The sequence below is a fragment of the Lepisma saccharinum genome, chromosome 3 (assembly GCF_977018435.1).
Source record: "Lepisma saccharinum chromosome 3, izLepSacc3.1, whole genome shotgun sequence".
Classification (NCBI taxonomy): Eukaryota; Metazoa; Arthropoda; class Insecta; order Zygentoma; family Lepismatidae; genus Lepisma; species Lepisma saccharinum.
The window spans coordinates 131,957,147-131,972,374 of NC_139231.1; the positions used below are offsets into that span (position 1 = coordinate 131,957,147).

The following is a 15,228-nucleotide window of genomic DNA, read 5'->3' on the forward strand; positions in this document are numbered from 1 at the left end:
GTTTGGTGTGAATTCTCCCTTAGAACTCATGGCATTAAAGGTTAGACTGTTCATGTTGAGTCTACTCATTTTCTTGAGTAAGCCGTGGGCAGTTGTTTACGAATGCTTTATATCAAACTCCATATCCTTGGTGACGCCGGGTGTCGATGCAGCCGAGAACGTATCAATCACGCAGCCTCTCGCCCTCGCAATGAGTCGGCTGCTCGAAGCCTGAGTCAGACGAGGCGAAACTGAATGGCAATTTTTAGCTCCTGGAAGCAGTAGACGCCGCTGGCGAGAGGCCAGGCAGCGCACATGTGATCTGGAACTTCCACGTAACTTCATCTTGATAGTCCATCCTTTTTTTTCTGCTTTATTTTTACCGTGCTTCTCACAAGTTCGAACCAGACGAGGGCAGGGTAAAAGGTGCTGTGGAACTTCTTGATCTCGTTCCGATAAAATAGTGCGGAGAATGGTTCCATTGTTCGCCACGGGAGTGCGCTGAGGTACATCGACGATCATGACGTCGTGGAGGCGTTGTCTTTGCGCGTGTTCGAGGTCCGGTCGGGACGATGCGGACAGCGGTGGGCGACGGAGGCCGGACACTGCAGCGGACGGTCCGGACACGGAGAACAGGTAACAACTCTTCGAATCCAATATAGGGATACGGGTTCGAGTTCTGGCAAAGGTGTTTTTTCATCCACTTAAAATGATAAAATCACTGTTCGTCATTGCGATTAACCAAAAGTGTCAGAAAAGCGAAGCTAAATAACCAAGATACAAATACAATCAGTGGCGGCAACTTCAAACAAGTTTTGAGGCGGGCAAAATTGACAGGAACTCTATATCTCTCTCTCTCTCACACACACACACCCACACAAACCTATTAACAGAACATGGCCACATGTTATTTTGTTATGTTGTTTCCGTATCAACGTTAATGTTGGCAAATACATAAGTGTTATACAGCTTATTATACATTGATTGATCGATTGATTTGCTTTATTTTACTTCGCTTCTTGTGCCACTTTTGGCTAATTTCCGAAGATGGGGATGAGTGATGAAAATGATGAATAGACACAAACGTCCATGCCCAGGCCAGGATTCGAAACCGGGACCCCTAGAACTTATTATAGATGAAAAACATCGAACGTATATGAACGAAGGAAAGAACTTGACAATTGGATGATACTTTGTTGATGATACACATTTCCTTTAATATATATTGTCCCAGAAAATCTTCCATCTTGAATCTGTGCCGTACGCTTGCATACGTGCTTGCATACGTAGAAGAGAGAAAGTGCAGTTTTTCTAGTGCTCATAACTGAGAAATGTTGTTCGCCTTGATGTCTCCTGTACAAGTTGTGGAAAGTGTCGGTGTCGAACGGCAACACCCTGTAGGGTGCATAAAAATAACAATCGATAAAATGAAAACATTACTGTGAATTAAAAAGTACTTGCGAACTGACGGTATAAAAGTAAGTGCAACAGTAAAACTTACGTTTAAAATTTATATTTACACAGTGGACTCGTTTTAATTGGAACTTCAAGGGAACACGATAAATGTTCGATTTATCCAAATTTCGAATTAACAAAAACATCACGCCATTAAAGATGGTTAAACTTCCGTTCGAATTTCTTAGTAATTCGAATTAAATAGTCGTGTTGCACAAATAAATGTTAATAATTATAGCTTAGTGATTATTGCATTTTCTGCACCGATAATAAATGAAATGGTGGTATTAATTTAAACTATAAAGTTGAAAAAGTAAGCAAGTAAAATTAAAGAATTACAAACGCTTTCATAGGACAATATGATTCACTGAATGATCAAAAGCAAAGACCACATTCGATTAAATGTGAAAAAATCCTGTAAATTTTTGGAAACCATCTAAACCTAAAAATGGAGTGAAACTAACTAATAATATATTATTACTTCTGTCATTTATTTGCACACACGCACTATGTGTATGCCATTATTTCGTTTGCCATAGTAGTAGAGGCTTTATTTAATTATAAGTTCTTTTATTCGTTATTTCTTGCTGTAGTGTTTTATAATTTTCCTTGTATTCATGTACTCTGCAATATTTTTTCTTACTTTTGAGGGGTTAGGTAATCAGCGTTCGGTGAACCTCGTTCAAGATTAAACTCAATTGATTTAATTGGATTCTCAATTTTGTGTTGAGTTGACAGATCCAAATTAGTAAAATATATATTGAGAGAGAATAAAAATCTCTCTTTGGTTAAGACGTATATACTGACAAATGTGTCAATGATATTTTTAGTATATATCGTCTCCATAATAAATTTAGTACATTTAGAAAGTAGTGGAAAAGTGGAAAAAAGATTAATGAACTTTGTACTTATAAAAGCAAAAGCAAAAATATCAGATTTATATAAAGGTGTAAATGAATTTAGAAAGGGGTGGCAACCTAAAGTAGACTTGATAAAAGATAAAGACGGTGATTTTTTGGCTGATCCAAGTTATATTTTAAATAGATGGAAGAACTACCTCTTAAATGTTCATGTAGGAGATAAATCAGATGTAAATGAAGTTCACACAGCAGAACCTTTAGTTCCAGAACCTAACTTGACTGAAGTTAAAGATGCTATTAAAAGGCTAAAGAATAACAAAGCACCTGGCATTGATTTAATACCAGCTGAGTTAATTAAATATGGTGGAAATTCGTTAATATGTCAAATTCATAAACTAATTTGTTTAATATGGAATAAAGAAGAAATCCCTCAACAGTGGAAAGAATCCGTAATTGTTCCTGTGTTTAAAAAAGGTGATAAAATGAACTGCAATAATGAACTGGAATTTCTCTACTCTCAACAGCATATAAAATATTATCTAACATTCTTTTAACAAGACTAACCCCATATGCTAATGAAATTATAGGTGATTATCAATGTGGATTTTAACGTAACAGATCAATTACAGATCAAATTTTTCACATCAGACAGACACTTGAGAAAAAGTGGGAATATAATTAAAGTGTCCATCAGCTATTCATTGACTTCAAAAAATCATATGATTCGGTCAAAAGAGATAAATTATATAATATATTAGTTGAGTTTGGAATACCTAAGAAGCTTGTTAATATGATAAAAGTATGCACCAATGAAACAGAAAGTAAAATTCGTGTGGGTATTAATGTGTCTGACAAATATACAATTCATGATGGGTTAAAACAAGGAGATGCATTATCTCCATTGCTCTTTAATTTTGCCTTAGAATATGCTGTTAGGAAGGTAAAAGAAACTAACGAAGGACTAAAATTAAACGGTGTGACTCAGTTGTTAGCATATGCAGATGATGTAGACTTATTAGGGGATGTTAAGAATTATGCTAAAATATTTTTCAAAGCAGCTAAAGAGATAGGTTTGGAAGTTAGCAAAGAGAAAACTAAATATATGCTTACAGGCCGAAACCAAGTGTTAAGTAATAATCAAAATCTAATTATTGATAACAACTCGTTTGAACCAGTTTCCAAATTCAAGTACTTAGGAATAATACTAACAAATGAAAATGATATTAAAGAGGAAATAAAAAGTAGGCTTAATTCAGGAAATGCATGTTACTTCTCTCTTCATAAACTTTTGTCTTCTCGTTTAATATCTAAGAAACTAAAAGTTAAAATATACAAAACAGTAATTTTGCCTGTAGTATTATATGGATGTGAAACTTGGTCCCTTACATTGAAAGACGAACATGAATTGAGAGTATTTGAAAATAAGATCCTTAGGAAAATCTTTGGACCTAAAAGGGATGAGGAGACAGGTGAGTGGAGAAGGTTACATAATTTAGAACTACAAAATTTGTATTCATGTCCAGATATTATTAGAATAATTAAATCAAGAAGACTTAGGTGGGCAGGTCATGTGGCACGAATCGGAGAGGAAAGAGGAGTTTACAGGATTCTTGTTGGGAAACCTGATGGTAAGAGACCTGTAGGAAGGCCAAGACGAAGATGGAGGGATAACGTTGAGATGGACCTAAAGGAAATCGATAGGGATGGAATAGAGTATATAGATCTTGCTCAGAATAGGGACAGATGGAAGGCCTGTGTTGCTGCTGCCATGAACCTTCGGGTTTAAGAAGGCTAGAAAGTTAGTTAGTTAGTTAGTACTTACAAAAATAAATATGGTCAAAACAATCAGCCATCTGGTGTGAATTTTTGGAACTTGCTGTAGAGAGAGGAAGCTTGCTTCGACATTGGAATGAAAACTAAAAATCGAGCAAGTGTTTATTTCTAGATTAAACCTTTTAAAGCTCCTGTGTGACATTTTTGTATCAACTGTTTGTTATACTCTAAGCATATTTAAAAATGCAAGACAATATATTACACAAAAAATGCATCCCACCGTGTAGCGTGTAGCGTGTAATTAAAGTTTTCTGATTTCAAATCACTCAGCTGGTCTGATTTAATTTTCAAGGTTAAAACACTGCAACGTATAAAACGCCACACAGAAATGTTTTTGGCATAATAAGTCATATGTACAAAAAAAAACTAAAGTTCACACAATGTATAGGCCTATACTAAGATGGTATCCCAATAGTTTCTCACTATTTGCCGGCCTACATAAGGAATAGTGACGACATGTTTCATATTTCCCCTACTACAGTTTTGTGTATCAAATAAAAGTGTTTGGTACGTAAATCATACTGAACATCATCATTTATAGCGTGAAGAACGAACGGTAACAACAAAACGAAACATCTAGATCCTGAAATACTCGCTTCCCTGGATGGCATTATGTGTGTTGCCTAATTCTACGGCGCTGAACGAACATCAACAGCAAATCCATGGTATAAGTTCGGCCTCCACCGTAGAGTAAGGTAACACATTTAACAAAAAATGATCTAGGTGTCCTATATTTATTGCAGGTGACTGCACATTTATTCCGAGTGCGTACCAGTGGGAGGGGCTGATGGAGCTGCACCTCTCGCCAAATCCACGAGCAAAATAATGTAAATAGACGCAGTTATATGCAATTTATAAATGTATATCTTATAAGGTTACGAATTACCCAATAACATTATATTGCCAATGGGTTCATGTTCAATTCATTCATTCTAATATGTGGCGCAAATTCAAGATTTGCACTGACACTTAAGTTTTCTGTCGGAATTTAGTTATCTAAAGGCAAACCATGTAACCAAAAACATGGACCGCTCTCTGAAGTGAGAGAGCCTCTGGACAAGACACGAAATCCGGTGTTCAATGCCAAAACATAAAATTGCACATGGAAAAATATTCATGGATGGACATGTATGAATTGCTTAAAGGATATGGCCATAGGGGTTAAACGAAGCAACTTCAGCCTACAGGAGCCTCAGCTGGCATGTTTTTATAGGGTATTATCGGTTTTAGTATAATGTCCAATAAAACAAAAAATATATATTGGCAGTTGCAACCTTGAATTTGTATCGCACGACTGCGTACATACGGGGTAGAAAATGCCGTTTTCCGACCACTCGTGGCATTTGAACGAGAACTTAATGACCAATAAGAAAAGTCCTTCGCCTTGATATCCTTGTATGTTACGCCCTCCCTTGCCCGGGAAAACAAATGCTACCACTGCCTAGATAGAGGCGGCATAATCTCCCTCGGACAAGCGAAATAGCGTTACGGTCCAGGTTAAGTTCGTGTGTAGGAACCGGTGACCGACAGTGCATAGTGATAAGCCATATCGAATAAAAACAAAGACATATGTACTTTCAAATTACCACCTCTTTACCTGTAGCCGGGAAGCGGCTAGCTGCATACCTGAAAATCACGGGTAGCGACATGCATACGAAAATGATATAGCCCAAAATTAACATGAAAATAAAAAGTATATTCTATTCATCACCAACAAAAAATGGAATTATTACAGGTCCCCACACTTGCACTCTCACATTCTCTCTCAGATTCAATCCTCATGGGGTCATCGACACAAGAAATTATACATGACATGTACAGGTTTTATCACGACAAGCCCTAATTATTGCATTCTCAATTAATTTTATCTTACTTTTTGTCTAATCAGGTCATTTGTGATTTTGCTCCAGTGCTACTTAAATCCTAGCCAGCCCTTACTTAAGTTCACCTTTTGTTTTTAAAAAAGAAACTAGTCGGCGCGGTGACCATACATTACTTGACCAGTATAAACAAAGGCGTCTCAACGGAAATTCCATTCACGTGGGCGGACGTTTTCCTTTTACAAGACCTCACGTGGTTCAAACATAACAAATAACCTCCGTTGAGTGACGCAAACCTATACTCGCTAGCAGGCGGGACTTAAACACTTCGCCGCGACGAGCAATTCACATTACCAGGCAAATACTTTTACTAAATAATCACACATGCGGCCTGACATAGCTAGCATTGACACATAAAAATGAACAAACCTCCAGTAGATTAAACAAGTAAGTGGGCGGCGCTTTCTCTAATAGTACGCACTTTAAACAAATACAAAGGAGCACAAACAACAATAAATTTAAGACCATTAAAAAAATATCACAAGGAATAAGAAAAATTGACCTGAGACGAATAAATTACAAATGACAAGCGCGACGGGAGTTTGGTATGAAGTTCGAGTTGAGTGGGCGTTTTCTAAATGTCGACGAATTTCAAGGGCGTTCTCTAAATCAATCGGGCCGTCACGTGTTAAGGTTCACACAGATGAATACTTTACCATCTCTCAGCTTCCGGGGTGCATCCTGGCGTCTTTATGGGCGATTGAAAACACATAGTATCCACGCGAAAGGTTTCTTTGGTCGCGACGATGAAGATGCGAAAAGGATTCAAACACCTAGTTCCCCGGCTCCTCTTCCTCTCGGGATCGGTGGATCTCCGTGGTATGGCGCGGTTCGGACGTCGCATCTGAGCGGTCGTTGTAGGCGTCGTCGGCGTCGTCGGGGCGTCAACATCTCTCTCTACGTCTCTCTGTCGCGGCTGGTAGGCGTCGTCGGCGTCGTCGGGGCGTCAACGTGGCGGATGGTAGGCGTCGTCGGCGTATCAATAGGGCGGCGTTCGACGTTCTCTCTCTCTCCATGGCGGCGGATAGGCATCATCGGCGTAGTTTCTTCTGACGTCGGGCGAATCGACGTAACGCCCTCATCTCCTTTCTTCCTCTAGCCCGCCATAGTTTCCGGTGTTCCTTGTTTCTCAAAAATTATAAATGGCGTAAGGTAATCACGGAAACACGGTTTCGCTTCAACTTCCCCCAGCGGTTGAGGTAGGCGCACTCGTGTAGACTTACTGCCTATCACACACACTGGTGTTCGCACAACACAACAAAGTCCCTTGTACACGAAAGGTAGCGCGAAGGTGCTCTCGTTCCAAGAATCGCGGCAAAACTGTATATGGAGAGTTAGCACGGAGCTGCTCTCACTACAAGGATCGCGGTAAGACTGTGTATCGAAAAACCATGTCCTTCGTTTTATTTGGATTTTGAAAAAGGACGCTAGGCGCACGTTGGAGCGACGCTTCCGGAGAGGTTATTCCACCACGCTCTATTGTCTCCAAACTAGGACGGACCGTGTCCGACGTTTACTTGTGCGGATTAAGCTTCCGCCTGGCTGTCGCCCATAGCTCAATTGCAATCGCTGTCCACAAACTGATCAATTAGAACCGATTTGATCTGGCGTCCGTAATTGTCGCTTGATCGTGACGAAACTCCACACATCCGTCCTTGCACACATGCCGCTGCGTTGGTATAAGTTTCACATGAATCTGACCGTTGGAAACCGAGATATTTAAATGTTTGTCATTACGGTCGAATTTCCTAAGCTTTAGACGCATAGCGTGACCCTTCAGGTGCTCACCCTTAACACAAGCGAATGTCTCGTTCCTCCCGTCGGCTTGGCAAAAATCAAATATGTAATCTTACAAATTAAAACACTTAACACTTTGAATCAACACGTCTTTTTACCGCTACATACATGAATAATAATGATAATAATAATGACGGTAAATCTGACTGTCACATCCTCTACGTGATGTGAACATTTGTCGGAGTAGTACGTATATCAGAATCAGGCCCCGGATTTAAAGTGATACCCGCACCTAGGGAAATGTGAAAATGTCGTTCCTCCCATATTATTCTCTCTCAATGCCTTTTCTCCTTTCCACCCCCCCTTTTTTTGTGCATTGAGTATTTGCAATTATTATTTAGAGTTGTTTTTCTGAAACTTATTACTAATTGCGAGGAGGAGTGAATATATGAAATTGTTGAACGGACACTCATACCTATTCTCAGTTCGGGACTCGAACCAGGGAACTTCGATGAGTTTCTTTTGAGTATCACAAAAAGGCTAATCGGGACTGGGCCTGCAGTTTCACCATAACGCCACCGAGGGAGCCCCGTACACGTGTGTGCGTGTGCGTGTGTGTGTGTGTGTGTGTGTGGAAAAGGGGGGGGGAGTTGAACTTTCTAGACCCCTAATCGGAAACAAAAATGACACTAATTTAAATAGTCCCTATTAGCCTGTGCGAACTTAAAATGAACTGAACCTTTGAACATATGCATTTCCTTGACACATCGTCGGAATATGAAAAGGGAGAACCTGTCTCAACTTGCTTCCAGCCGATTGGAGAAGGAAGGCTTCGAATCCCCTTACGATGTTGAACCAAGAAGTCGTGAAATAAAACGACCAGCGCTGCACGCAGTGTTGCCACATGAAGGGAAATTCAGACCGAAATATTAGCCAAAAGGGAAAAGGGAATTTTGATTAAAAATATCACAAATTCAGGGAAATTTTAAGACTTCTGACGCTACACTATTACAGTTTATGTTAAGTTCCAGTTTCACATTCTTATTTTTTCTGTGCCTTCTTATTTCTGCTCTCTTGAATATAAGCCTGTATCTATTTATATTTAAGTTTATTGTACGTCGCTTTTCTGTATCTTCGAATAATTGTAACGATGATAATTAACGATTTAATGGATTTATGACCGTGATCCAAACCTGGAACATCTGACCAAAAAGCAATGAAGATTACATGTATGTGAAAAATTTGTGTAACATTTTTTATTCATACGAACATGGACCAACGGAAATTTTACTACTACTGCTGCTGCTGCTGCTACTACTACTACATCTGCTAATAATAATAATAATTATTATTGTTATGTTTGTTTAGGTGAAGGGGAAAATGGTCCAAAAAGGGAAATTTTGCCCCTTGGAAAGGGAAATTGTGTCCTCAGATTGTGGCAATACTGTGGCACGTGCGCTATTAATGTTTTCCAAGGGAAACATACGGTTCCAGCACACGTGGCCTACACCCACCAGGCCGTCACCTCTGCGTCATACAGGGAGCAGGGGCAGCCGCCATGAAACTCGGGAATGTTTCCACTTAACCGAGATTCAAAAGACGTGTCCAGCAGAGCAAACTTCCGTTTAGTCCATCTCTGGTTATCCACGGGCATCTGCAGGGGGCCGATAGATGTCTGTGGCCCCTGCCCCCCTCTCCCGTTGGAAATTGGCATCTTACATTTCAATTTACAAGCAAGCAGAAAGTTGTTATTTTTAATGATTTGAATTGATGTTGTTTTAAGTCCACATTATGCACAGAAACGCTAATCGGGACTGGACCTACAGTTTTAAAGCGGGGCACCACTGTGCCATGTGATGTTATTTTTATTGTCGATAACAGAAATAAAGTTAATTTAGTTAATATTCGAACAGAGTAATGAAAGTAAATAATGCACTAGGTCAAAAAAATTAGTGAAAAATACAAAAACCAGGTTATATTTGCATATTGTACCATTAAAAACAATGGTTCTACAGTTTTCAAAATTGCAAAAATTATAAATTAACTGAAAGGTCAGTAAACGAGACGTGCAAAAGTTAATAACGAAGTACAATAACTGTACATTTCAGTATATTGACAGTATAAAATGCAGTATAATGCAGAAAATAGCAAGAATTAGCTCCTTGTAAGTACGATCTTTTAGAATTTCTCAACTGCTCGGGATACCGTAAGTTTGGATATTATCTTGATAATTCAAGTGCCATCATTTTAATTATTTTTTTCAGTACCCTTTGGCGTTAAAACATGGATCAGAGGTAACATGAAGGAGAGCAGATTTTAAATGGTGTCTGTTTTTGATTGAGGTGGTGTCCACTTTATGCACAGTAAGGCTAATCGGGACTGGACCTACAGTTTAAATTGGGATCCGAACCACTACGTACCTCAACCGGGTATCAAACCCGGGACCCCTTGATTACAAGGCGACGGCGCTACCACTGCGCCATCGGTGAGGCGCTTGCTCTGTTTTATATCTATACACCGTGACTGAGAAAGTACAAAGAGACGAAGGGCTATTTATCGAGAAAGTGATAGATGTAAAGTCTGAACTAGTCAACAACTCCAAAGTAAATTTTCAATTCTATTTCAATTTTTTAATTTGTAAATTAATAATAATATCAATAAAAGGTAAAATATAATTTTCCATGACTGAAGGGCACGATGTGAAATCTTGCTCTGCTCCTGAGAAAATATCCTGTGATAGCCCTTGGAAATGGCATTAGAAAACTAATGCTTCTTTACGTCTTCTCTTTCAGACTTGGAGATCGCCTGCCTCCTGGATTCGTCCCAGATTTCCGTGGAGGACCAGGAGGAGGCAACCCGGTCCTCGGTTATCGCATGATGCTCTACTGTCGAACGGGGCACCACGTAGGAATTTTCCCTGGAGGCGTGGTCAGGGGGACCAACCTCGAATTCGACAAGTACGGTGAGTAGATTTGTTGTCATTGTAATGTAATTGCGTACAAAATAAACTATGTAGCCAATAGCAAGTATTCTTTTAACCCTTTTAGATTTTCTGTACAATTGTGCAATAACCGAACTGGCGTTTCTGCTTCGTAACGACCACGTTGACTTTCAATCACGCTATAGTACAACGCCGTTACAACCACGGAAGTGCCAAGTTCATTACTCCATGGTAGGTAAATTTCAGAATACACAAAATTCCGAAAACATTTGTGATTTGTGTGGAAATTCTTGATCAGGATCGTGTTGTACAAATATACCTAATTTCATAAGATGACCATAAATGGAAAAAATCACAATATTTTACAAATATACCTAATTTCATAAGATGACCATAAATGGAAAAAATCACAATATTTTACAATTTCTTTGCAAACTTACATGCATAATATTTTTAGTGTATTGCATCTCTCCAGATAGAGAAGGTAATGGTTGCATATGCCATTTTTACCAATATGCAAGGTCCTAAGCCTTGCCCATTGTAGCATGTATAGGATTTTCGTAATGTGGGTTATATTGTTGTTAGTCCTATTAGTGAAAATTTATGATCCCTCACCAACCTACCCTTCCTCTTCTGGGAACGCCACAGACAATTGTGTGACAAACATGCTATTTAAAAATGCTTAGTTATTGAAGTGAACTGAAATTTGCTATGGAAATAAGCCTTTTTTCCAATCAAATTTGAGAACTCTAAATTTGTGCAACGTCCTCCTTCGTGGCCGTACGGTCTAAACCGCTGTGCTTTGGACTCAGACTGCGGGACGGCATAGGTTCGAGTCTGCCTGGGTTCAGTCTCTGGGTTTTCGGCCTGTGTATAGGACCGGTGGCAACCCACCATCGTGAGGAAAATTGGGAGCTGCGAATAGCGTAACCCGATCTGGGAAAGCTCCTATAACCCCACGTCACCCCATTACCGGTTCAACATCTCCACACCTCTAGTTGGGGAGGGAGACTGACAGTCGGGAGATAAGCCAAAGCCCTTCTAGAGCTACGGGCCACGTTGTAAAATCGTGTAGCAATTTAAGCTAAAAGGTTGCTGTTATTTTTGTATCATTATGTAGAAGTTAGATAAACACATACCTACTAGGTACAATAAAAATGTTCTGTAACACTAAGTTATATAAAATTATTATTATTATTTTATGTCCTTAAAACCGTAAATATATGCATGTTTTTTATTGGATGAAGGTGAAAAACTAGAGGGGAACCAGGATAGAAAGTAGGAGGCGTCAAAACAAAAGCCCACCTCCCCCTGGCGAAAATTTTACTTTTAGCAGTCTTTGATTTCACCAGTGGAAAAGCAAAAAGTGAAAAGCAAAAATATGAGAAGAAAGTTGCGTGTAATGTGCTGCCATCTTCAGTCAATGTGTGCAGTTGAACCGCGATAGTGTTAAGTAATTCCCGCCATCTAGCAGCAAGTCAGCAAATTACAAGCACGAAACGAAAGTTTACAACTGTCAGTGCCGATGAGTAATTTTTTCACACCTACTTCTGCTTCTTCTTCTTCATTGCTTTCTGCAATTTTTATAAGTCGTAGCCTTCTCAACAATATCTTTCCATTTCCTTCTATCCTCGATACATTTTAACCAATTATTTATTGTCACACAGTATTTTCTTTGGCATCAAACATGGAGTCGCCAAAAAAATTTGTAGCGGAATGTATTCAGAGAAATTATCCGTTTGTATTTTTGAAATATTTTCATAATAATAATAATAATAATCCTTAGCGCGACAGCCCATGAAGGGCCTTGGCTTACCTACCGACTGCCGGTCTCCCTCCCACGCTTTCCTTCGTCACCTCTAAGCGTGGAGATCTTCAACCAGTATTGGAATAGTCGGGAGGTCAGCCCGACGTATCCCCAGCCGTTATAGTAGGTCGTCTCGACCGAATTACGCTCAACGTAAATTCTTAGAACGGGCTTGAAAAATAATACTAAGCTATCCTCTTATAAATTACTCCCGAACCTTTTGAATGAACTCAAAAATTAGTATCTTCTAAAATTTTATTTTCTCTGTAAATTGGTTTATATCGGTACATTTTAAAAAAAGAAAGAGTCGATTGCCAAATCACGATTTAGTTAACGGTATATCTTAATAACCGTTATTAACGCAGACGATCAGGCAAAGGAATTTTCAGGTTCGTGAAGATTTAAATGGAAGCGTGTCAAGTCTTCCTTACTTAAAATAAAATAACATAAAAATTCCTTTCGGATCTTTGGTTGAGCGTTTCTTGCATGAATTTGGTTGTTTCTGGAGAAATATCAACAATAATTCGGCTCTAAGCATTAATTTAAGAATAGAACACATCTAAAAATTGAAATTATCAGCCTAAAGTTTAGTGTAGTCAATAAATGGTGACTTGCTCTTGCTCTAACACTCCTGTAAGTTTCGTCCCCTAACATCAAAAATATATAACTGAGACATGGGAAAAATTGCCAAAAAGAAAGTGTGTGTATGGATGTGTTTAAGTTATTCACGAAATTTCCAATGGTTTGAGCGCACACATACACACCCATATGTGTTTGTCAAATGTAGCTGTTATTGTTCATTTATTATTCTCTAAACGTGTGAGTAACCAGCTATAAATATAAGACTACTTATTTATCAGGGAAACATTAAGGCTGTAGTGTAGGCATAAATTACTTAGAAAGCAAAACATTCTACGCTCACTTTATTCTATCCATCAGTTTCGAAGAAACGTTTGGAGATAAAAAGTTCACCTCTTTATATATTATAAATATAGATAGATAAATATATGCGTCTCGATTCTGCCTCTTTTTAAAATAAAATTTGTAGAACTGTCGTACTCCTTCAAAATAACACATCTTCACATGTGAAATGAGCCCAGAACAAGCCAGCCTTCTGAATTCCCCTCATTCTGACATTTAAACGATTTTCTGAAACTTCTATAAAAATCGCAACTCGATAATTTCCCTTAAAGTTTGAATAAAATGTGAATAGTGTTCCGAAAATATAGAATTTATGAAAATGTTGTTAACGAAATCTAAAGAGTGAAGATTAATTGCGTTATATTCTGAAGCAGACGTATCTGGTGTTGTTTTATTGGTCAGTATGGTCCACCAGGGTTTCAAATCTCATGGCTTAGTTTATTGGACATTTCTTGAACGAACCGATCAACAAGCATAATCATTTGCGTCCGGAAGAAGGACCACGCCTTCTCCCCTCCCGGAAAATGATTGTCAACCTAAAATTTTATATTTCACAACTATAATTTCATTTCACTCAAAGTAGTTTTTGCTCAATTTTAATAGGGCGTTGCAGGAATATGTTACCTTCAATCTGAAGGAGTATTTTAAACTTTTATGGAGGAACGATATACCTAGCTTGCCTCCCTTGGAAAGAAATACCTTGCTTGCCTACCTGGAAAAAATCCTGCGGCCATCCATTGTTTACTTATGTAGATATTTGATACAGCTTGGAGCCCAGGAAATTTTAGATGTGCACCGTTATAAATTTCTAACATGTCGAATGCCCATGTGATGTCATTTTTTATTTTTCACGGACAGACCAAAGCTCGGATCGTTATAATTTATATGGCATTGAGCTATAAATTGGCAGAACACTAAATGTACTACATTTTGTATCTGCAACTAGTTGCCAAAACAGTGCACAAGCACAAGGGTATTTGTTTCCCCGCTTTGCACATTAGTACCCTAAAACGGCTCCATACCGAATATCTTGAAAATCCACCTATTGACGTCACCGCTTCTAAACCAACGTCCGCTCGCTTTACAATATTGACTCACCTGATTTCTACCAGTCTTGATAATGCGGATCTCGTGGTGATTTTTCAGGAAGAGAACTTGCTCGCACAAGGCCATTTATTAGCACAATTACTTCCTTTCCTGAGGAGAAAGTCAGTTAACCGGCGTGCATAACGACTAATATCCTTTACTTTAACGCTCAATATGCAAATATTCCTCATATAACTAATACGAGGCGAGGCAAGAGTGAAATCATTTTCTTGCTAACAGGCACGACCTGGCAATCTTGATCAGCCTGTTGATTCAATATGTGCGATTTTTCTTTTCAGCGTCTTTCTTTTTTAATCACTTTCCTCTATTGAAAAGAAAAATGACATGTTAACCACGTAATGCAATGCTTCAGTTGTCACACGTTACATTATCATCAGAACCGTGACCGTTGTCCAGCGATGTAAACACGTAGGAAGAAATGCGATAATGATTGTTTCTTCACAAGGTAACCAGCGCGATGGAGAGAATATTTTTTTCCAGCAGATTGAACACAAATGGTTATTATGGTGTGTTATTGTGCATTGAAATAATGAAATAAGATTAGAAAAGTCTACAAGGTAATTGAAGGAAAAATCAGTCTGTCTCGACAAGACTTTTGGATAAAAACCTCAACTTAACCGTGGCAAATTAAAGAAGCATTTCATCTGATAAATCTCCAATTTTTGTACTGTAACCATAATTCAGAATTGAGGGACAGCAGCAATGACA

At 38.7% G+C, this 15,228-nt stretch overlaps 2 protein-coding genes across 3 annotated transcripts in view; one reads left to right on the forward strand and one right to left on the reverse strand.

Moving 5' to 3' along the window:
- The window catches only part of LOC145985420 (uncharacterized), a 130,993-nt gene that overhangs the window by 51,892 nt on the left and 63,873 nt on the right, over positions 1-15,228 (reverse strand). The gene's annotated exons all lie outside the window — the stretch shown is intronic.
- LOC145986009 (fibroblast growth factor 1-like) overlaps positions 389-15,228 on the forward strand; it is a 26,498-nt gene continuing 11,658 nt past the window's right edge. Inside the window, exons 1-2 of the mRNA XM_083120178.1 lie at positions 389-615; positions 10,537-10,706. Of these exons, the coding sequence (XP_082976304.1) occupies positions 500-615; positions 10,537-10,706 (286 nt within the window). The 5' untranslated portion in view covers positions 389-499. The remainder of the gene's footprint in view (positions 616-10,536; positions 10,707-15,228) is intronic.